This window comes from Poecile atricapillus, chromosome 3 (assembly GCF_030490865.1).
Source record: "Poecile atricapillus isolate bPoeAtr1 chromosome 3, bPoeAtr1.hap1, whole genome shotgun sequence".
In the NCBI taxonomy this organism is placed as follows: domain Eukaryota; kingdom Metazoa; phylum Chordata; class Aves; order Passeriformes; family Paridae; genus Poecile; species Poecile atricapillus.
This window is the reverse complement of record NC_081251.1, coordinates 61,384,726-61,410,220: the sequence shown is the minus strand read 5'-3', so window position 1 is coordinate 61,410,220 and position 25,495 is coordinate 61,384,726. Positions and strand designations below refer to the sequence as shown.

At 36.6% G+C, this 25,495-nt stretch overlaps 1 protein-coding gene across 6 annotated transcripts in view; it reads right to left on the bottom strand.

Moving 5' to 3' along the window:
* ZDHHC14 (zinc finger DHHC-type palmitoyltransferase 14) overlaps positions 1-25,495 on the bottom strand; it is a 94,056-nt gene that overhangs the window by 34,183 nt on the left and 34,378 nt on the right. For 4 of the 6 annotated variants that reach the window (XM_058834503.1, XM_058834502.1, XM_058834505.1 and 1 more), the window contains one exon: positions 6,586-6,758. In XM_058834503.1, the coding sequence (XP_058690486.1) occupies positions 6,586-6,758 (173 nt within the window). The remainder of the gene's footprint in view (positions 1-6,585; positions 6,759-25,495) is intronic. The other 2 variants (XM_058834504.1, XM_058834506.1) reach the window with 1 other exon arrangement.

The window sequence follows — 25,495 nt, the reverse complement described above, 5'->3', positions numbered from 1 at the left end:
ATCTCAAAGGCAACTTCTCTCTTCTCTGGTGGAGAAGTGAGACTACCATCCAACCCATTTTATTTACAACACTGGTCTTCTAAGAGGATTTCCTCCAAACATTTGCAGGGAAGTTCACAGACACAGCAAATCCTAGCTCTCCAAGGTGAATTAACCTTAAAATCCAAGGGTGAAAGCTGATGCAAATGAAATCAATGTAAACAGTCTTGCTGACTTTCCAAGGAATTTTTCTGAGAATTCTTCACAAAATCCTAAATTGCATAATCAAACCTGAATGTTCCAGTCTTTCTGTTTACTAACATCTTTTTTCCTGGAAACAAGCTGCAGAGCAAGGTCAAATGTGCTTGGATTTAATACAATTTATCTAACCTAAATGTGCTAAACATGTCCTGGTCTTAACTGTGAGTTTTCAGACTGTAATTTGACTTCAATTCAACTACTTATACTTGGGGTCTAACAAAGTTAAATCTTCAATGTATGAAGTCTCTTTGAGGAACAGAAAGACCAACCTTTTATGGAATCACCTTCCCCAAATAAACTGTGTTTGACCACTCCTACATTTTACTCATCCAACTTATTACTGATGTAGTAATGCTAGTTCTTTCAGAAAAAAAGGTAAAATTTACCCACTAATAGGATTGCCATCCATCCTCTGTTCTGACATATTTTGTATGTGTATATTTGCTTCTCTAGCAGGGTTAACTGTTCATGTACTAGGTGGGGCTCCAGAATTTTTGTCACTGTAATTACAAAAACCCCATACATGCAATCCATGTCCTTGCAGGACCAAGAGACCTGAACTGCTCCAAGAAAGATACTCCAAGTATTTAATGGAGATAAAGCACAGCCAAGCAACCTTCTAATGGGACAACAAACTCCACTTAGATTTCTCAATTTATGCTACAAACAAGCGGTGCTGATGAAAGACAGAAGCTGCAAGTTTGTATAAATATCATAGGATTCTCCTGCTCAATCAAGAGTTGCATTTTTTGGTCAATGTTCCTAAGAACCTGAGACAAACAGCCTCTAGAAGGCAACCCTACATTGTCTGCATACAAGCTTCATAACCATATCATGCAATGTTTGTTGACAACTTTAAAAGGCCATAATTTCAATCTTCAAACAATATTATTTGAGAAGTCAGTAAACTGAAACAATTCTAATGTTTCCAGAGGACTAAATGAAAAGGTAATAGAATCTCTTCATATAACCCATAACATCTGAAAAACAATAGAAAAAAAAAACCAACCAAAACAAAACAAAGTCTGCCAAACTGCAAACCTCTAAGAAATGTCTTCCTCTGTGTTTAACCACTTAAATTTAAGCTACCCATTTAACAGTGGGCAACAAGACAAAAGAGTAATTTATCTCTTGAAGGGAAGAGAACTTTAATAAAATGCTCTTGCTTCCAGACAGTAATCTCAGGGACCAAACAATACTGGGAACCTGGTTTAGACTGAAACCAGGAGCTGCTAACAGCATTCTTCACATAGGTTTTCATCTGATAGCCATCAAGAAGTCTCGACCACATATTGCTCCTGACTTCAAGGACTTGCTGCCTTAGATTTTTCCTGAAATAATGCATTTTTTTCTTAAAAGTAGAGTTGCATGATCTTGAAGCCTAAAACTTCATGTGAAAGGTATGCTCCTTACCAGAAAGAAATGTAATCTTTAGTGATTTGCTGAGGGGAAGAAGCATAGACAGGAAGAGCTTTCTAAGACTTACCTGACACACAAAGTAATTTCACTATATTTATTTTAAGAAAGTTGTTTAAAGAGCGCAGTATCAAGTACAACTATAAGCCTAGGAAGCTGGCATCCCACCTTTGTAAAGAAGGAAAAATGTGATAACTACACATGGTATGTGTTCAGGCCATTGCCAGTTCTATGAAATGTCTGTGGCAAGGATTTCATTTTATAAGGCTATAATGAAATCAAATAGTGCATTGCAAAACAAATGAAAGACAGGCAAGGAATTGTGAAGGAGTCTCAAATGTGGTCTTGAGCATCAGCATAAAGCAGATGGCCAAGACATAAACAATTTGCAGAGATGGTTTGCTGGTGTAGGTCATACATTGAGTTCAGGGCTTGGAAAACACAAAAGCAAGCAAGCAAAAGCTGTTCTGTGAACTGGCCTGAGCTAATTGTACAGATTAAATGAGGAAGATACTTGAGACAGTTAGCCTGATGAAAACTCCAAAGCATTTTAAGGCTGGAAAGATAAATTACCATGACCATCTTTTAATATATCTCCATCACCTATCCAATGCAAACAAGATAGATATTGCAGAAGAATCGTTAAACTTGTATACATCAACTGGACAAATGCTGTCCCGCCTACAAAACCCATTCTCCTGGACTGGGTTTTCCTTCTAAGCCTTCATAGTCAGAAGGTTACAATTTTTCCACTTGGAAGTGACTTAACACTGACCTAACTACAAGAGACACATATGGTAACTGCAAAGAGTCTACAAAATAAGGCTGCTCTTATCTTAGTATTTGTATTTCCATATTAAAAAAGCCCCTCTCAATAAAATATTTTGTGTGATTGCAGAAGCCATGCTTATATGCACCATGATAATAATGCAATTACAGCTAGGGTACCCCTGGAAAAAATTACTTTTCAATTTTAATGAAAGTTAAAACTGAAGTAAAAAATACAACATCGCAAAGTTTAATGTTTAATTTAAAGAAAGAAAAAAATCCTGCTACATTTCAGTGAAATTATAGCACTTTCATAGCAAATAAAGTTACTCTCAGTGATTTTACATTATGTAAGCCTCATACATCTAGTTGGTTTTGTTCTATTACGTTATATGAAAACCCCAGCAAATTAGACTAATTTAAATTAAAATTCAAGACTTTTGCTTCTCCTCTCTCTTAGGCCAAATGCACATATGTATTAAATATTCTTACAGGTCCTGTTTTCTAGACTTCTCTGTTTAGCCGCCTTCCTCTAGAGTTTCTACATGTGTTGTGGAAAACCAGACAGTGAACTGAGCCCTTGTCACCACTGGGTATTCCAGAATGTCACTTCTTCTGATTCATGTAACTATTCCTCTTCTAACATGTCACAAAAATGATTTCTCATTTCTGCCATATCACAGTGCTAACTCGATCTGTTTGGAAATAATACTCAAGTGTCCTCTTCCTGCACCATTCACCACTTAAAATGCTTTCCAGTAGTATTTGATTTCCACTTGTATTCATGCATTTTGTGTTTTTTCCCTAACATTGCCCAAACTATTTAAAAAATATTTTTCAAAAAAATCTAACCCAGTGATTGCAAATTTCTCTATCTCAACACCAACTTCAGAGTTAAGCATATTCCTCATGACCTCACAATCGGTCTCCAAAAGGTCCTATTTGAGCACTTAGCACTTGCTACTATAGTGTCTTTTTGAAAAGGTGCTTATTGACTTTGTGGCAATTTCATCTAGAACTTATTTCCAAAACTCATATAGAAAGAATCCTATGCAGGACACCATCAAGAGCTTAATTAGAGTGAAAAATTAAGCACATCTTCTGCTTTCCCATCACGACAGTTACTCTTTCAATGAAGGGTATCAGATTGGTTACACTTGATTTTCTCTTTAAATTCTTTGTTGCTTGTTTTGAGACTTAAATAGCCACAAGTCCCAACTCTTTGACAGTCCCAATTCCTGTAATGATGATGTAGCAGTGCACTCCACGTCCTTCCAGACGGAGAAGTGTTTCTAGTGATAGAATTGACAGATTTCTATTAAAGCATAACACAAGATAAGCCAATAAAGATACAGTATAGCAGATTAACAGACTTTTAAACCACAACTACTTTCCTTTCTTCTGACCTGCTCTATCAGATATCAAGAAGCATACAAGTCATCTTTCTGAGATCAGTGTTGAATCCTTCAGATTGTCTCTGCTATTTCTCATTTCCCAATTATACAGCATGACTTCAGCTTTTCTTTCTTCCTCTGACCTCTAACAGAATATGTCCTGTTGTCTTCTACTGTTCCTTGTTGATTGTAAATGATTTTATTCTCCTTTTGCCTTTCCCCATATGCTTGTGCTACCTTTTTACACTGATCTTTAGAAACTATCTCCACTTCTGACATTAGTATCTTTTTGACTACAATCAAATAGTCAGAATGGCCTCTTCTTACACTTCCCAATCTTCCTCCATATGAGGATAGATTGATGATCTGCATTAAAAATAATATTTTTGAATAATAGAAGTTCCATTTGATTTTTGGACAATTTCCTTTTTTTTCCAGTTCTTTTCACTTTTTGTTTTTCTATGAACACAGCGAATTTCTCAAGAAATAACTGCATTCCTGCACAAACGGGGTGGAAATAGCAGCATCACAGCTCAGTTAGTCCCCCATCTTCACCTGAAGAAGGCTGATAGCCTAGGTGGAAACATTTTTCACTCTCAATATGACCTGTAAATGCTTCCAGAAAGTCACCTGAAAAGACAAGTACTGTCAGCTTCTCTAGAAGGTCTGATATTGAGAACCATTCTTCCTAATCAGGTCCTCCTATTCTGTGCTTTCTAATGTAAAAAAATAAGGTTTGATACATTTCAAGAGAACTTCAAAATAGCATTCTTAAATCACAGTTCCTTGTCTTGGGACACAACTGTTTCTCAGTGCATTTGTAATAATTTCTGGTAGGCTGCTTCCCTAAGAGACCAGTAGGACAGGGTAAGACTCAAGTACCTAAGAATGATTTGAATAAAGTAAAGCCACGGATAGGACAGGTTACATAAATACATTTTAGCCAAGAAATTATTCGGTAAAGGCATTATTTTTAGGTGAGTTATCTGAAGAACTTGTCTAAAAAAACCCATAGCGTTAACCTTGAACCCCACCTTCACAAGGCACCTCAAGCTGAAAGGTACAGCAAGTTACAAGGCAATCCAGCCTGATTGATAGTTTTGGAAAATCCAGTCTTCTTTTCAATTGCAGGAGCCATTCAGCTTTTCCTGCACGGATACCACGCCATTAAGATACACCTTTTACAGGCACATTAAAAAAATGTATTGTAACAGTACGAAAATGTTTCTTTCTGTTTCCATTGTTGAATCCAGAATCACAATTTTAGGGCAGAATGATTTTTTATAGCTACATAGCTTGTTCCTCTATTAGACTTGCCATAAGCCCTCATGCTTGGGAACTCCACATTTACTGGCACTGTAATTCCTCGCTTCAGTACTTCACGGACCCTTCTTGGAAGAGTACTGCCTTTGCTACTGCTGAGGAAAAGTCAATGGCTTTGATCAGCTCAGCAGCCTCAACCTCTGAACAAGTATGCAATACTATTTAAAAAGAATGGTAATTTGTAAACACAAGTTCTGAAATTGTTGCACACAGGAACATTTTGACTATTCTCTCTAGTATTCAATTTGTATTTTTAGTTTTGTATTTCACCAAAACTCTGACAGATGACAAATTGATGATAAAATTACTGTCATGAGTTGCTTATCTGAGATAATTTATTTCCTGACATAGATCAATGTTTCTGTGAACACAGGGCAAATAAGCAATTCCTTGAACAGGAACCTGTGCCTGTGTTTTGGACGAAGGGTGGTACCTTATTCTGGGTAAAGAATTCCTCAAAGGAGATCAATAAAAGTAAATCATAACACTGGTAAGGAAAAGGTGCTAGATGAATGCTTCATTATATTTTTCCATATTTTTATGGACTTCTGAAGTTCAGATGAATAGCAAACGTTTTAATACTTCTATCATAAAAAGCCTAAGACTGCACTATAGTATTAAACACCAAGGATGCTGCAAGCATTTCTCTTGTGCTTGTACAAACCTGTTACCTGTCTTTTCAATGCTCACATGAGTGAGCATTTCTCTGAAACTGCTTCAGGAAAATGGGATTTCCACTGACTGTCATATCAAAGCAGATATAGTAGTAGTTATTAAGGCTGAGTAGCTTACTAAGCACACAAACCCACTATTTATAAAGCAGTTCTGCAAACTCATCCTGTGTTTTCTTATCCAGGTGGCACATTTTAGTTATTCAGCATATCTGTACCTGGAGAAGTCTCACTTACAGAATTTAGTTAACAGTGCTCTTCCTAAGTGAGAATGTTTAAAATCTAGGTCTCTAATTATGCTGGCTTTACTAAAAAGAAAAAAAAAAAAAAAAAAAAAAGTAACTGTGTTAACACAGAGTAAAAATGAGACTTTTCTAACTCTTATGCAATATAAATAACATACTTGAATTCAGTTAAACTCTGAGGATACACTGTTTTAAAAATGCATAATTGTAGATCTTCTGCACTGTCAGATTTCTTGCCAAAAACACTTCAAAAACTATTCTCTTATGTACCACAGAGACATTTCTACCAGACTTGCTGAGAAGCATTTACAGTATACCTATCACTCTAAAAGGCCAGGACTTTGTTTACTTTCTTGGTGAAGAACTGATCAATCCTCTTTCCACAGGAATCACTGCAATGTCATCTGACATTACAGCTCCAGAACAACCACTGTGGCAAGGTAGGAGTAACTCCTCCCATGAGCAGAGCAGCACACTGCCTTCACACAGTACATGCACCCTCGGGAGGAAAGCGAAGAGACAACAGACCTTCAGTGTTACCTATTTGTCTCTCTAGATCTGCTGCCTCATCTGGTGTTGCGCGGGGGAGGACACCAGGATCACTGAAACTAGTACGCAGCAGGGTCCCCATCACGAAAAAGAAAAGAATCCCACCAATTGCAGGTATAGCAGGCGTAATCTTCTCTGACAAATATGGGCAACTGGAAAAAGAAAAAGATTAAACAATCAACAACACATAATGCAACTTGCTCTCAAAAACTCTTTACCTCTATAAATGCATATGAAGAATTCTCTTTCTTCACTTGATACATTACTTGCCTTGGAATGTTTATTGAAGCTGAAATTTCTGTTTATGTGTTCATGACACTTCTGGAATTTTTCATAATATGTTCAATATAATAAAGGCACAAGTAGCATAATAATGACCTCACTAATATGCGATGCTCATTTACATAAGAAGATAAAATATTTTTATCACAGGATAATAAGCTTATATATTTCTTCACCCGCTGCCCAATTACATAAGAGTAAATTGGGCAGAGAGAGGAAAGGGGAAATAAGCTGAAGAAGCCCGTAACATGAAAAAATAAGCCACACTGAAATACATAATTAAGTCTAAAAACGCATTTATCATCCACCAGAAAGACAGTGCTCAAGAACATGCAACACATTCCTTTAATAGTCTTGGTGTATATCAGTATTTTAACACCTCTACTGATTTTCTTTCTTAACCCATTTCTTCTAACTTAGTAAACTTGCTTACTCATTTACAAGGTAAGAAGAACACAAGTGGGGCAGTTCAATACACCTGTGAGCAAACAATCCAGGGGCATGTCTATGGCAATATCAATAGCCCTTGACCACGGCAAAGATGGCTCTGTGTTCACCAGATTCACAATATACACACACGGTTTAAGACTGGATTACAGTTTTAGCAAATTTCCTCTGTGATTCACATATGATTAAATCAAAATGGACAGAAACATTGGAATCCAACCAATACACAAGTGTAAGCATCTCTTTACAGCTCTGCAAAAAGAAGAGATATGAACACTCAGACATTACAGAAGCACTGCAGCACCATCTTAGAAAACACACAGGCAGAAGACTCTCTTCATAGCTCTTTATATTAAGTACGTGTGGATAGAATACCAAGATGGCTTCACGTACTTCTGACATCTGCGTATAAGTCATAAAATAAGCCTAAAAACAGAAGTCAAAAATCAACAAGTTCTAGGCCTTAGGGCTTCATCTAAAGTTTCTGGGTATCAATCAAGTTTAATTAATATTGTCTTCCCTATTTCTGCTGACTGCCTTAAATGATGATTCAGACGTGCAAGCTTTTGCACTGCAAGTCAGTTAACCTCAGTGGAATGTTATCTCTGAGCAAGTGATGACAATGTCAGCTCCACTGTCCATCACTTCTGCCAACAGGATGGGGAAAGAATGGAAACACTTTTCATACCAGCTGCCATGTACAAAGCATTTATCTCCCTGCATAATCCTGTTAAAAATACTTGGGTGTTTCACCAAACCTAGAGGGTTTCATGGATGCAGTGAGTCCATACACATGGTGCACAACATAACAAGTGGAAATCATCTCTCCCCACATGAATGCAATACCACTGTTGCAACAGGTTACCATAGATTAAAAAGCCAACTAGGTATTAAAAAAAGACAAGTGCCAAGAGACACTGTGGTTTCACGTAACAAACAGACTGTTGAAATACTAGGAAACATCCTTAAAATGTATGCTTTTAGGAAAATTTTCAAAGACCCAGATTTATGAAATCAGTGCTAGCTAAAGGAAGCAGCAGCAAGATGTCAGCCTTGGTAGCTATAAGCCTTGTTCCCCTCATGTCAGGAGAAGCCAGTCAAAATGAACAGCCAAAGCTTTCATACCGCATGAATGTCCTACTGCTCAATTTATTTCTTGCCACAAAGGATTACTGAAATCAAAACTACTGTAATATGCTCAGACAAGAGTACAAATAGGCAGCAAGAACGTATTTTTAAAAGGATTAGAGGGAATGTGTACATTAATGAACACTAAATATAGCACAGTTCCCTCCCTATTCTATTGCATTATTCATTGCACGTACCCAAGAAATTGCAACTGTGCTGAAGTCTGTTGACCAAACAAGAGCTGTATGTGTGTGAAAGGTAACATGAGATAATCTCAGGGTAGCATAGTAGGCACAGTACAATTTCGACACTTGCCAACACAAAACCAACAGTGGCATTACATACACAAATTCTCACTGATATTCACAGGATGGAAACTAAGGGCCATCATGACTAACATGTTTCCTTTTAATAGTAACTTCATATGAAATTGATAGAAAGAACAAATTGATGCGCTGAAATACTAAGAAAGCCCAACATTGCTGAAAAGTGACGTTTTCAGCATAGTAAAAAAGCATGAAAAAAATCTGTTTCCACCTTGCTGAATCAAGTCCATCTGCAGTGAAAAAATCCCCACTCTCAAAGCCCTGTACAATCTTCACAACAAGCAAGCGTGAAGTAATCTGCTTTGCCTAAAGTTTTCAAGATTTAACACATATTTTACCAACTTTGACCTGGAATTAATTCAGCAGTAATGCAGAAAGATTAATGGCATCTTTGGGAATAAAAACCAAGCAATATTCCATCAATTAAAAAATTATTTAAAGCTGAGAAACCAGTCCTTCCAGCTCCTTACAGAGATTCTGACAGTAAGTCTGGGCAGGATCATTTAATACAGTCTGATTTATGTACAGACCATATAATACTACATAGGCTCACAGAGAGCTCAATGACATCTCTCCTTTAAAAACATCCAATTAATTTTTTAAATACTTGTGAACTAAATTTCAAAAAAACCAAACCAAACAAAAACCAGCAGATAACATTAAGACTTCCTTTTTCTTCCATTTATTTTAAAAAAATGGAGGAAAAAAAGCTTACTTGTCCTGAGTTATTAAAAAGTCCATTAAATGTGACTTTGAATTAAAACCATAGATCATAGCTCAAAATTGTGAATAAATCTGTAGAAATACACTTGCATATTTATATATTTTATATTTGCATGCTGATATAACAAATGTATTTGTACTGCTACATTAAGTCAATATTATTTTAAACACTTCTAGTATTACTGCTTTTAGAATTGTCAAATACTGAACACAGAAAAAGATTATCCCTCACGTTTGCTCAGATGCCTTAATTAATTTAATTGAGGATGTATCCCTTCAGGCAACAGCTCAGATATTACAAGAAGTATCTTTTTTGGAAGGTATTTTCAGTGAGTTTTTAAAGCAAACATTAGTGGGTATTTCCTGACAACAAATTTCAGAATTTTCCCTGCAGAGGGACTCCCTGTGCAGAGACCTGCCCACTGCCAGTAACACTTTGAGATAAACAGCAGAAAGCTCCAGGACAAAGCTCTGTCCTACTGCAGAGCAAGCAGTGACAAACCTTCTCCAATTGGCACTTGGTAACTACTAGATGTGAACTGACGTCCTCAGTCTACATCTTAGACAGGGTAAAACAGTTACTTTTAATCAGCATCTGTAAGGATAACAAGTACTGACTAGGTCTATCCCAGAAAAAACATTTTTAGAAAATATTACTAGACCACAGACCCCACTAGAAACTGTTGCTGTGAAAATTGCTTTTTCAGACAAAAATGTTTGGATCCACATACTGAAAACTATAACATAACCTGAAGTTTGCAATTTATTGAGAACTTTGATACTTTTAGCCCTGCTTTTTTGCTTCGCTTCTCAGCTGCTTTTTTTGAAGCATCATGTGAAAGTTCACATGAGTGTAGGAGGGAAATAAAATCTGGTGGAAGACTAGTCTGTCACAGCTCGATAAAAATAAAAACACCCTGGCACAGAAGCGATAATTATCAAGCATCACCCCTGTGAACAAAGGATGCAGGGGAAACACAAAAGCAACTTTTACCACACAGCAGCCCTCCTTACTGTGCAACCATGCTCCCCGTGGCTACTGAGATCAGCAGTAAAATACATACAAGAAACTGTGCTGAGGAGCATGCACAGTCAGAGTCTTACAACTTTCAAGCACTGTCATTAGAAAAGGGGAGGAAAGAGAAGAAATCTCCTGTAGGCCGTTCCTGGAAAGATGAAGACTTTTCCTGAAAGGTTCACTGACAGTTATTCACTGATGAGGAGACTCACTAAATGACAAATCTGTCCAGTACAGGTATCTGGAGAGCGGCTGAGCATGTATTAAAAAAAAAAACAACAAAAAAACCCAAAATTTAAATTTTATACACTGAAGATTTAAATTAACATTTGCTCAGTTGGCAGGTAGAAAACATAAAAGTACAAATTTCATGCTAAGATGAAATAGCCCCAAACCTACAAGCTTGGCTTGCAGGACACTCTATGTCAAGCTGTTCATCAATATAAAACTCTTTGTAGCAGATATAAAATATGTGTAACTCTAGGAAAAATATAATATAAATATAGTTGAGCGAAGTAACATAAGGAAATAGAATTATTGCTCCTTGTCCTACATCATCAACTTACTGTTTCTGCATGTACTGCTCGTTTAACATGCCCGTGGCTATTGGCATGCAGGTGATGTCCAACAGAAGAGAGAAGGCTGGCACTGAGCACCCTGGGTTCAGCTCCACATGTTCCAAGTTAACATCAGAATGAGACTGGGCTGCCCAAGGGGTTTGTTGTTTCTCCTTCTGTTCTCATTTATGGCTCCTCTCAGCTTATCCTTCCTTTCAACTCCACTGCATCATTGCTCCAAGCCACTGTCCCAAACTTCTGCCCTTATGCCAACACAAATCTTTGTCAGGTTCTTTTGTGAGTGAAGTTAGTTTACTAAAATGTATGAAAATGACACCACTTTGTTGACTTCTCTTTCTGTCTAACAGACCAAACATGCACTTGAAAAGGATACTGGCACAAAGCAAGGGAGAAAGAAGCACACATGAAACTACAGGGAGAGGGAAATTTGGACATTGGGATGAGACCTCAGTTCAGCAGCTGTCAGTAAGGTTTTCATTCAGACCACAGCCTCTTGTGAAATCATGTTCTAACCTTGACCTCTTCCAATTTAGAGATGGTAACAGAAATACCCATATATAGACAGATTAAAGGCAAAGACACTGGGCTAGAAGCACAAAAATAGCTTATAACTTATTTTTCTGATGATAAGTTGCCAGTACAAAAAAAGCAGCCAAGGACATGCATGAAGAACAACACAGGCAGAGGAAGACGTAAAGATGGGCAAAATGTGAGGGCACAGCAAAAACCTTGGACGTTGCTGCCTGATAAAGAATTTATAAAGATAAATATGACAAAGAGAATGATCAGAGTGAAATAATGTCACAGTTGTGGGGTTCGGAGGGTTCCCTCTTTTTACTTGTTTTTTTCAGAAGAATGCTGCTGGCACACAAAAAATGTGGCATAATTTGAGTATAGGTTAGTCCAAGTATTTTTACATGAAATTTCTAACAAGACTAGCTAAGGAAGTTTTGCATTAGTTTCCGACATCTGCCTCATTCTTTCGTACAGCTTCTTAAATCCCTATTGAATTGTTTTAAGGGATATTAAGGAACACACAGACTAATTTCAATAGGATTTGAAATTTACTTCTAAAAAATTAATTTATTTCATTATGATTTTTTGTTTTGAACATTCTTTCTAAATCACACTTCATTTTACAGGGGTAAAGCAGTTTTAGAAACTTACTTGATAAAATACAAGACAAAAAGCGCTCTTCTGAAAATTTGCCTAATTTCAAATTCAGGAAATCTGGAATGTTGCAAGCATGTGAAGACTATGGAAAACAGAACAGTTGTCAAACAAAAGGCAGAATGACAACAGGAAGAGAAGCAATAGCCAGAATACTACCTTTTCATCATCTTAATAATCTAAAATATTATGCCCTAATCAGAAAGGCATATTTATTGAATGGATTCAGATGAGAGGCATTTAAATGTACCATTTAACATTGCTTAAATGCTTTACCAGTTTATTCTCTATTTTACACTATTAGAAACATTTCTTAGATAGGTATTTTTTCTATACTTGCTCTATTTCTTGGGGCCAACTCCATTTAAAATTAATTCTAATTGAAAATAATTTTTAAGTGGAAACACATATAAACTAATAGTAATTCTAGTGTAAAACTAAGTATCCTAGCCTCTACCAGCATGTAGAAACGATTACTTAAAACAAAGAAGATTAATATGATGAAATAGCACAGATTACTGAACCAGCATGATCCTTAAACCTAATAAGGTAAGTGCTTTATAGGTTCTCGCTGACCTATTACAATATAAAATTAGCCTAATGTTACCCTGAACAACAAAAGCTCAACAACTGGTCTTCAAAGTTTCATGTAGCAACTGGATGCAGTTTGGTCTTTAAAGCTGTTCAAACCCATGAGCAATTACTAAAAATGAGGGACTGCAGGGACCTCTCTCCTCTGGTTCAAACCTGCAAGAATTCAATGGAACTCCTTGCAGCTCCACTGACTCCATTAATCTGTAATGCATTGCCACTGAAATAAGATTTACACTGGTTGGATTTGGATGTAGGAGTTCAGATGAAGCAAAGCAAGCACTGTTGATTATGACACTGTAAAAGATAACCACAAACTCTCTCCTATAAGTAAAGGGTTTAACACAGCAGATATACAACAGTCAAAGTAACAGCCGCACATGAGCTCCCAATTTTTATTGCTACATGAATTAACTCTAATGATACTCAGTCAAACTTCAAAGGTGGAATTAATAAAATTCATAATGCAATGCAAAATGAAGCTGTCTCTGAAAGAGATGTGGTTACTGAAGTTCCTGCAAGGACAATTATATTTTACTTTGTTCTAGAGACAAGGAACATCTTTGTTTTACAAAACACTATTTCAAAAAATTTGATTCCATCAACTGTTGGCCAAAAATTTCCAAGCAAGATAGTAAGAAAATGGGGAATATCTACCAAACTGGTAGATACATCAAGTGCCTGACTTATGAAATGTCAATGCAAGTATATATCCTCAAAAGACAAACTTAGAAAAGGCATAGCTTCCAAACATGCAGCAAACTGAAGACTTGCTTTATTGCTATTTCCGTTCCCTGACTAATTACTTACTCAAGAAACTAAAAATACATTTATACTTAAATTTTCCAGTTTTGCATACAGTGCAAGGTTTGGTTTTCATAGTGTAAGATGATCAATCAATGAATTTGACTAAATACATAAGCTTGCAATTTCTTTTAAACAACCCATATAAAGCATTTTCTTTCCTGTTGTGTTTCATATCGCTTCCTTATTATTTCTTATTATTTCCTGTTATGTGATTTTATAACTAAACCATCAGGTTAATCCCAAGTACTAATGAACTGAAATGAAAACTGGGACAAAACAAGCGGAAACGCATTACGCCACAACTAAGTCCCTAAAGGAGTGCGAGTTTCAAGATGATTTTTCACAGGATCCTCTGGGAACTGAAGCACACACAAAAAGCTCCTGCCAGTTATTGAACTCTGACCTTTCAATGAGCCAGAGTTTGTTTTCACCCTCCCCAATCTATAAGGTCTAAAGGCTAGACGTAAAGCCTAACTCTTGCTAAAGGGCAAAGGCCTGTCAATGCAATCCCCACCTCTGGCCACACTCCACTGTCCCTTACCCTGTACAGCACAAATGAGCTGGCTAACATGAAGTTAAAACAGAAGAATTTTTCTTCATCTGTTCCCTTTTCCAAACAACAACAAAATCTCAAAAAAAACCACAAAACCAAAACCACCAAACTCAAAAAACTCCTAAAAACATTCCTTTCATCAGTTTCCTAAACAATTTAATTCACTGTGCAATTAATGAGTGCTAGAGAACAGGTAGGAACACACAGAAGGCAGGATGAAGTTCAACTGTGATTTCTAGATCCACTCAGCTGCTGTGCAGAAATCCCACTCAGGAATAGCAGATCCAGTGCCTTATTGTCAAGATTAACCTGGGAGGTATCTAAACCCCACACAGCTGCTCATTTACCCTGGTTTATTTTTTTTTTTTACTCTTCTTTTCTCTGCAGTTCTCCATATTACAAGTCTTTTGTTCAGAATACACAAACGAACTTTCATCTACAGTACAGGAAAAACATTTACCTCTTAACTTCTTAGTGAATGCCACTATAATAAAAGCCTTTGAATATTCATTGAAAAGCAGATATAGCTCTTCTTAGGACTCCTTTACTTATAAAAATGGAGAACTGATAATCCTACCCACCCTACACAGCAAAAGTATATATCACATTGTTATAAATAAAGCAACTGGAAACATCAAGGAGGAGGATAAAACCAAGAGAGCTTAACCTCTTCTTCCCCAAAAGAAGCAGAGCTGAGCAATTCAGCAACTTGATTATAAAAAGACTCAAGAGGCTTGTTTGTAGTAACTTCACAGCCATAGGTCTCCACAATTGCTGGAGTTTTACCTGAAATGGCATCCTTTGCTCTCTCCTGCTGCCTCCTCACAGCCTCATGTGAATTCTCTTATCCCACACTAAGCACTCACTGGAGAGGCAGACTGCCATTCTGCAGGCTACCTCAGATTGAAAAAATCCCAGCAACTAATTTGCACTCATGATTCCAAAGCAGTGCCAGATCTCCATATCTAAAAATGGGTCAGTTTAAATATATCAACTTGCAAAGACCAGCTTAAGGCAAATAATTTATTTCATAGAAAAAATAAAGCACACAGTGCTTCATCTACACAGAGAGCATCACCACGACAAATATTTGGATTAGCAATATAATTGAAACAGCTAGGAATAGACTTTTACTGTTTTGCCTTAGAACCAAGATTTGGGTGCAAGTCACAGAAGTCCAGGCATGAGAAGTTTAAGAAATACCCTACAATGAAAGATTGCTTTGGAATCACCAGAGTTTAGTAATGTCATAGCATTTAATTACCTTCAGGGATATGTACAGAAAAGACTCCACTGTTTGAGTAATGCAACACTTCTCTCAGAGCACCTCCTTTTTTTTGGAAGACGTTTAAATGCTCTTTTATAGACTAATATGTTCAATACTTATCAAACCTAGATAAGCAAGTTCAAATTGAAAATCGGTGGCTTTATCATATTATACTTTTCTCTGTACTTCCACAAACACATCACCGAGGGGCACTTTCCTCTTGGGAAAGGCCACTGACTGAAATTATTAATTTCATATTCTCTTCCTATACTCTTCTATAATTCACCAATTATTTCTACCATACATCAATTCTGTGATTTAAATCACCTGTTTAAATAAAAAAAAAACATATTCCAGCATGTTTTCTCTTAAGCCAGCTACATCAAGAAATATGTATCACAGAAAAATAAAATGGAAGTTATCACAGAAATGTTACTTCAAAAATTAAAAATTAAGGATGAAAATAATTCCTGTTAATGGTTTAAAGTTGAGGATATCACAGAAGATTCCATAGCAAGTGCAGGAACAAAAAAATTTCCACATTTAAAATAATTATGTTCTTCACATAAATGTCAGTCACTTAAGAACTACAGTTACTTTACAGTTATATGCCATACAGTAACCAAATATTTTGACTGCTAATGCATAAACCAGATCTGAATGTAGAATGAAGAAATGCCCAGTTTTTACAGTTTCTTAAAAACATTTTATTCAATATTCCCACTCAGTTTTAATTTTTTGTCATACGCAAATTTCCTTTTCTACCGTTTCATTGAGATTTTCAAGCCTCTTCACAACTAATATCCAGTTTTGTCTAGTAATTATCACAACCCTAATTTTAATGTAAACCAAAACAGGAGTTCAGGTAGGGGAGATTAACAAACACAGGGTGTTACTGCTATCCTTCTTTCAGAGTGTAATTTATTTCTTCAATTTAACATCTGTCTATTTTTGTCAGACTGCCAAAACTAAAAATTGTCACAAGAAGGTGAAGTAAAGAAAAGGTCATTCTTACATCCACTGTGACTAAAAATTTCAAATTCTTTTCTTCTTCTAACATTTCAATTATGCAGCTTGTTAGCACCTGCATATGACATGATCCCCACTGAAAGAATACTTCTTTTCGCCAGTATTTATACGGACAGCTTTGGAAGTGGAATGATGTGAACTCTCTACAGCTATGAGAATCAGAGAAAAGCTCAGTTACTTCACTGTTACTTGCTGGAACTGCAACACAAGATTTATTCTCTATCTTTCCACTGTCAAACATGTTCTGCTGTCCACCTTCCAGTTTCAGATGCGGACATAAAAACAATTCCCACAGACACTTTCAACCATGCAAATACCACACTAACTCTTGGTCTTCACTTTGGCACTTTTACATAAACAGGAAACCAGTGGGACATGAAGCTAAATAGAAATGGAAATCTTCTGAATACCTAAAACAGAGATTGCAACTGACTGTACAAAATGACATCACATTACAGCCTGTATCTCTGTAGTGCACCATTTCTAAATGTACATCACCAATATGCAACCTATTTCACTGAGTCCTTCAAACATTGAGATTGTGAGCTCCACCTTTTGCCCTGGTGCTTTCTGTCTTTAACCAGTTTTGCTGCTTTGGCCCCCAGTCCCCCAGACACTCTCCTGACTGAGAAGCTGCCTGGGACTGGATTGGATAAATTTGGATCCCACCATTGTCCAATTTGTCTGAGGGTATTTGCAACTGATTTTAAAGAGAAGATGCTACCATGGGTTAATCAGTGGCTTCACACACAGCAACACAGACCGTAATCAGGAGGAAGATCCAGAGTTTGGTAACTTTCTACAGCCTTCCTCTACCCTGTCTTCTGATTACATCTCTTCTCCATGACAAAGCTTGCCTTTCAGGTTAGCAGAACATACTACAGCCAAAGAAATGAGCTACATGGAACTAAGAAGCATCTTGATTGTGTCACTTCAAATAGCTACACTAAATGAAAGGATAAATGCCCAGTGTGTTGCTCCTCCTTCCCTTCTGTGACCCTTACACGATAACAAAGTTCAGGAGTTTTCAGGTTTGTGGCCAATTTCTGAATAGTTTTTCTATGGAAAGGTGCAACATTATTGGATTTATAGCATTTTCTGTCTGCAAGTGCTCAGAAAGGAGCAACCTTGGTGCATCCTGCTCCTAGTTCTAAAAATTACACTAAAGCTTACAGTGGATAAATGACAAAGCAAAGTGGATATCCAACACTGCAGTAGAGTAAGCAACCTCTACAAATACAGGACAGACCAGTAGCACAAGCTTCTGTTTCTTCACAGGTTTACAAAACCCCTTTTTCCTAGACCACTTCCATTCTTTTCTCATATTGGACAGTTTGTCAGATACATTTCTATTCTGTCCATGAAGTCAAAGCTTACAAGGATACAGAAGAGTCTAATGAGATTTTGCTGAATGGATGAAAAAAGGACTGAAGACTACACATCTTATAAAAACCAGACATTATCCTAAACCACACTCTAATCTAGAGAGAAAATTCTATTTCAAATGTATGTTAATTAAAATGCTAAACATTACAATTTAGTCCTGAACTGCAATACAGCATTAATATCCTCTATGTCCCAAATACATACTAACAACCTTACTTAAAACATGCAGAAAATACTAGGGCTGGAGGGAAATAGAAGTAAACATTCAAGAGCTAAGAGTGCAATTATTCTATTCAGAAAAGCAACAAACCTTAAAATAGCAAGCAGCATGGCAAATACCAAGTTGCCAGTACAGCTGTATTCATTCTCCCGAAAGATTTTAAATGCAACTACTCTTGAATTAAAATTCATAGCCATGAATGTATATAAACCCTATTACTGGTGTCTGAATCCTCATCAACACTGAGAAATACTAAGATAAGAGCTCTCTGCAATTTTTCAGCCTTTTAGAACAGTAAAGAGCCATTAAAATGTAACAGTCCACATCTGCCAACCCAGAACAACTGCCAGGCTTGTGTTTCACGCTCATGTACTAAGCAAAGGGTATGATTATCTCACTGTGAGCATCCTCAGGACAGCATAAATCTCCTTCTTAGAACATGAACACATTCTGCTGCTCCTCAAAAGCAGTGATAATCATTCACAGCATCTTCAGATGCATTTTGTTCTGTAACCTAAAAAAAAAAGTAAACACTTGTTCTGAAAGTCTGTCCTATCCTAGGGTATGGTCCCAGGAAAAAAGACAGCATTTGGGAACACGATTAACACTGACTGTAATAGAACCTAGTACCAATATGAATCCAGTCTTTGAGAGAGTTTTATTAATTCAGACTTTATTAACTCCTTCTCTCTTGTTTATGGAAACATACATTCAACTGACAAAAATAATTAAAATATCTGTAGGCACACTGCCCTTAACAAAAACCTCTCAAGGTACTTCTGTGGTACTGAGGAACTAAATTAAATATTAAATCTCTATGCCAAGGAAATCTGCAAAATAAGCAAAGGGCAAACAAAGGCCCTGGTAGCATTACTGGCCAGAAGAAGTCTATCAGAGTCAAACTGATACAGGGAAGTGTCTAGACTACAAAATAAGTACTGAAAATATTTTTAAAATATATCTTATAAACCCCCAGTTGCTAATATGCTACATTACAACCCTACAGTGCAATCATCCCTATTTTTGTATATGACATTATAATATTCATACTAAAATTAGGTAAAACTATACATGCATTTCAAAACAACAAAGAAACATTCCTTATTTTTTGAACTACTCTGCAGTCAGATGCTTGTAGCTTAGCCAACCCTCTGCAGCTGCTTCAACATCATGCCAATGCCTTCACTTCCTCAGCTCTTCTATCCTTAGGAAACAATCTCTGGAGACCTAAAGAGTATTGCACAAACAATACTGTATCCTCCAACTGTTGCTAAATGCAAAATCCATCTTTCTTCTTTTGTTTCTTTTGAAGGACACTGAATGTGCACACTGGACTTCATTTTTAGTTGATGAAATCATATTTTATTTTCTTTCAAAAAGGAGACAGATCAACCTAAGAGAGGCCCATTACAAAAGAGGTCAGAAACAGTTCAGTGGATGGGGCAAGAGACCAGGAATCAGTAAAGCTGGCTTCCTGGATCAGTCAGCATTCTGTTGCCTGACCTTGTGCAAAGGCAACTCACCACACTATGATCTCTCTTCTATTTTAGAGCACACACCTATCCAGGACACATTCAAGACAAAATTACATGCCAAATCCTGTATGACTATAAAAATTCCCCATGTTATTTATTTTTATTGGGGGATTTTTTTGCTGCCAGTGAACCCTGATGATGGTCTTGGACACTACTGTACAAAAACACTGTCCAAGCAGCAAGCAAATCAGCTGGAATCTCTAGGTAATACTGAAATACAAATAATTGCTAACAGGAAACACTGCTTGGCGTACACAATACAACAGGGGAAGAAAAAGGAAGAGGACTTAAAATAGTAACTCCATATGTTACTGAGCTGATTATTAGCTGTCTCATTAAAAAAATACTATGATTACAAAAAGAGTAAGAAAATTTATCAATCCAAAAGTGTTTCAGCTTCTCCTAAAGAGACAAGGTGTTTGTCCTTTATATGCTTTATAAAATGACACAATTCAGTTTTAAACAAGAACTTTAGTGGTTTTCAAATATATTTAATAGGAATCTGATGCTGATAGACACATTAGGAAGTTTCTTGTCGTTCTAATTGGGAACGGCGGGAAAGAACGACAGGACTCTCAAGGGAGTCAGAACAGGAGAGAATCTCTAGTTTATTGCTTCAGCCATGTTATATAGACTAGTTCGTGGAAAGTACAGAAAGGAAACTCTTATTGGTTAGTAAAGTGCTACATTACCATCATTGGTCAGTGGGGTTCACCACCCCCGACTTTCTCCTGCAAGGAAAACACGGGAACAGACAAACAGCACCTGCAGGCTGTTTTGTGTCTTTGAGGATTGTTTTGAATCCTCCCATGAAATTCCCAGGCTAGCTCTCAGGCAGGGCTGGCAGGCCATGGGCCTACAGCCTGCTCCAAAGCTAGCCTCCACAGTTTCTTTCCAAGTATAGTCAGCACATCCTTGTCAATATTTTAGACAATAACTCTAAGGAAATTACTTCAAAGTTCTGGGGGGTGAAAAGTTTCTAGAGATACCTGATTTCTTCTTTGTTCTGTGAAGTAAATGATACTGAGAAACAAGCGTGTTTCAAGAAAATAATTTCATTCAAAAAAGCCCTAGACCTTCTGAATTTCAGGATCTGAGCCTTGAAGCAATCAGATATTATCTATTTACTACTGTGAGGAATTGACAGTAGTCCATACAGACCAAAGTAATTTCCTCCATCACTAACATGCTGAGAGTAACTTTTTGTTGAGAGTCCAAATGAAGCTCCTCTTCCTCTCAGCCAGCTTAGTCATTTCCACTCTGCCTTGTGCTGACACAAATGTTCCAGGGAGTAAGTGCTAAAGTGAGAAGTGAGATGGTTGTTTGTTTTTAAAATTGCTAGTTTTCATTGTTTAGATTTGTCTGTGACTTATTGTTGATTGTCAATGAATAAATGATCATCAACTTTCAAATATCTGAAATAATACTCAGTTAAACTGTAAACACAGCTACAAGAGAGAAAAGCTTTGAAATATTTTTAGGGAAAAATCACACACCTCCATTTAATTTGAGGCACAGAATAGGGTTGACTCCAGCACAGTAAGTACTATGCAGTAACACTGAACTTTAAAGGAAAGCAACAGATATTCACAGTCAATATGAATAGGTGCTATTAATCAATACTTGCAGCCCATTATAACAGAGCTGACTGATTAAAGCAATAAGCTAAAGTACATGAAAATCCCTAGCCCTTTCAACATTTTGCTCTTGAACTCCACAGAATTTTATAGAGAAAAGCTTTTTGAAACAGAAATCCTGATTTCACCCAGCCTCATCAAAACCTAAGTTAAAATAGGTCATCATCTGCAGAGATATGGACTACATTTACAAAGTAAATTCTACCATTACCATTATAGCAACAAGGGAAGTTTAACTTTTCTCCTTTCTTTTGTTGTTGATTTTGTTATACAGCAGTTCTCTGAATCCTAGACAGCATAAAAAGCTTTGGTATTACATGAGAGTTACTGCTACTTGATATAAGATTTGTTTAATTTGCCACTTCCTGTTGTGTCAAGCAAAAATATTTGCTGTATGATTTTACTTAATAGAATTGCAATCTTCTTGAAATAGAACAACAGTTAAATTGTTAGCATTGATACATATTCTCCATACTATAACATATCATTTGTGACAACACTTCAGTAACTATATAATTTCTAGGCTCAAGTAAATTACAATACATTGTCAAACTTCCCTTATTTTTCACTTTCTTTAAATCCTGAATACAGACATCAGGTGTTTTGCACCTTCTACTTGCAAGAAAAACACATCTCCCCATCAGTCTCTCTGGCATTTACTGTTAGAAATCTCTGCTTAAGAAACTGGGCAAATCTGTATTTGTTCCCAATGCCTGTGTGAGTTGATTAAATCAACTCCAGCAAACACAGAATAATCACATGAGCCTAATCTAAAAGCCAAATGTTCAGTGCCATCTCTAAGATGACAAAACACCTCTAAATTGGGAAAGGATTAACACTGGAGTGGGACTACAAATGGACTAAGTAGTGAAGCTTACTGACCATTTGAGCTGGGAAACACCAAAACACCTTTCTTCAAAACTAACAGCTTTCCTCAGCTCACAGCCCTTTCCTGTGAACACAAGAATCCCCGTGGTCAGTATTGAAGATTCCTGAGTGCTGGTTGTCCTTCCACCCACCATACACATTAGCCATGAGACATGGATAGCAGCCATAAAAACAGCACCTTGTGTTCACAGTGAAATTAAACTTTTACAAGATAGCTGTCCAGGGAAGCATCTTGATAAACAGTTCTTTTAAATAAAAATGGAACCAATTTTTTTATTCCTATTTAAGTAACAAGGCTCAGCACCTGACAAATACTTCAGTGCTTCAACACTGCAGACTCCAGACAGACGACAAATCTCTGTGCTCAGCAGTGAAACATCTACGGAGACTACACCTGAGAGCCTCATTTTACAGAAGGATGTTGTAGCTCAGTGGTTTCAATTATCTCAAACTGGCAGGAAAGAGCTATATTCCAGTGTTATAAGCCTATAATAAAAGAGAAAATAATCATTTTGGAGGGAAAGGCATTTTCAATGCAGCACTGACTGAATAGCTTCATTTTTGTTCCTTTCAGCAATGCTTCCTTTCCAACAAAAGCAAATTTTGAGTGACAGGAAAGTACATTTCCCTCTCTGCCCTGCAGCTCACTCTGTGACTGTGCAATCAATGGCAAAGTCTGAAACAGGAAAAAAGAAACCCACCAAAACCCAACAGTGCAGAGAATGATAAATGCCATACAAAAATATATGTCCTTGTATGGCCTGGAGCTTCAGAAAAGAAAAGAAAGATCCTTGAAGAAATGCAAACATCCAAGATACAGACAATCCTTAGTTAACAAGGTTTTTTTCTTCCAAGTATCGTACTAACTACCTGTACACCACCACTACTGTTTTGTTAAGGGACATGCTATTGAATAAATTGGGTCAACACAATGGCAATGACCAGCAAGTGCCATCTTGTTGACAAAGTACAAAAATACATTCCATAAAAATCCTCACACAGACAGACTTTTATATATGATACAGGTGATACTTAAGACTAGATTTGTATATTAGTTCAACCAGCAACACTTCTCCCACCCCTTTTTTTCACTTAGTCTAACAAAGCAGACTGGAAAGAAACTATCAGCTGCACTTTGGATTTAATCATGTCTCATTCACACTCAGAGCTGCATCAACTTAATTAAAAGCAGGACTGCAAGCAAGTTGAAGCTTTATGCCTTATAGGTAATCACCCAATCCACTTTAGGTTAATTTATGTGTAATTCAGCTCACCAAAGCAAAAATGTCTAGCAGAGGCATTAGGAAGGAAATAAGGAAATTTCCTGTGTGTACAAGCTGTAACTTAAACTTGTTTTTGCATGAAGTTGGCACCCAGATTTCAGATCTTGGAGTCCCAAAGAGTAATGATGGAGTTTTGGTTCCCACACCCATGTGAAGCTAGATACATAGACAAAGCATAAAGAATTCTCCAGCTACAAGGACAGCAAAAGAGCCAATATAGATGGGGACTGCAGTCACTACAGCAAAGTTCATGAAAGAACTGAACCTGAACTGACTTTTTCAGGAGAGGTTAGAAGAGCAGTAACAGACATTTGCATTTGAATATACGAAGCCTGGAAGAGACAATGTGAAAAATCAAAAATAATGGTAAGGATAATCCAGAAAACTGAAAAAAAGCAGCATATTAAACCAGAAATTAAGTAGGAAGTTTTTGTAACAAGTCTAAGAAAGTAGTTATATGTTACCATATGAATAGCAAGCAATAAATAATTGCATTTCTGAAACCAATTCTGACAAATAAAGACCTCTGAATTTGCCTTAAGGACCATAAAAAGTGCCTTAGAGTGCACCTTAAAAGGCCAAACTGAGAGATATACAAAATAAACAATGACAACCTACAACGAAAGTCTCATCTCCCACTATTATTCTTTCCATATTTACTCACCAACTGAGGCGAACTAATAATACTTGCAAAGAAATTCCTGCCTTTTGTCCTATCCAGACAAACACTGCCTAATTTGCTCTTCGCAAAAACACCTGCACAGTGTCCCAAACCCTTATTCTACTCCAGATTGCCAAAAAGCTCTACCTTACGTAAATCATAACAGGAGCTCACAAAAGCAGAATAACCCATTAATATAAAAGACAAAGAATAGAAAGGAATTTCTGAAGAACAATCCACTGCATTTGCCAATACAATCACACTTTTACCACAGTTGCTTTGGCAGTTTAGATTTTCCACATACAAGTCAAAAAGCCAACATGAAATGCTTGACCCTTTATTTGACAGCCTGCTTCAATGATTTTTTTTTCTCAAATTAGTACACTTTTTAAAAGCATATTACTGATCCTAGATAACTACTACACTAAACAACCCTTATTTATTAACAGGGCTGTTATGAAGCAACTTTGTTTTAAGCAAACATATAAATTAGCTTCACTAAAAACAGCTGTTTACATCTAATTTTATACAGAAGAAAAATACAAGTGAGTCATACACAAGATAAACCAAGGCACACATAAAAGTAAACTGATCTACAGATTACAGAAAGTGATTGATCCTGTAAATTACCCCCAAGCAAAAAACTATAAAAGTCTATCTTTGGCATAAAGCAGATAAAGTGACTTAGAGAAAGTCTAGACTTGATTAGTTATTCAAATTTACACTTACTTCTAAGAGATAAAAATATATTCCCGACGAACTCCTGAAAACCTGGAAAAAGCTCACTTACATTAAATAATAGTCTTCTTACTAATGATTAACTTGTATAAAAATAGTAAAATTCTGTCAGTAAGAAACTTTTAATAATAATGTTAAAGCTGAACATTTAAAGACTTTTAGCCAAAAGAATTATCCTCATCTAAATTGTTTAATTTATAGGAAACGATTACTAATCCCTTGATTAAGAGAGGCATATGATTAAAAAAAAGATCAACCAGGAGCTAAGGCAGAAAATTATGTTAACATTTTTTACTGAAAGCTTCACAAGAAAGGATTTGTGCAGCTTGCAAGAAACTTGTTCAGAGTATTTATAACTTACAATAGGCATATTGATAAGATATTATGCAAAATATGAAGGCATATTCATAAGCCAAAGTTGGACAAAAAGTCCAACTTCAGTAAAAAGAATTTTAAGTCACCAAAATGTGCAAGTGGGAAAAGAAACGTTTAAAAGGTGAGGTCTAAAATCTGCAAGACCCAAAAAAAACCCCACAGGGCAGAGATCAAGGAAATCCGATCCCTTGCAGAGCAGCGTTGGTAGCACAGACCAGCAATATGGTTTGAAATATTCAAAATTAGA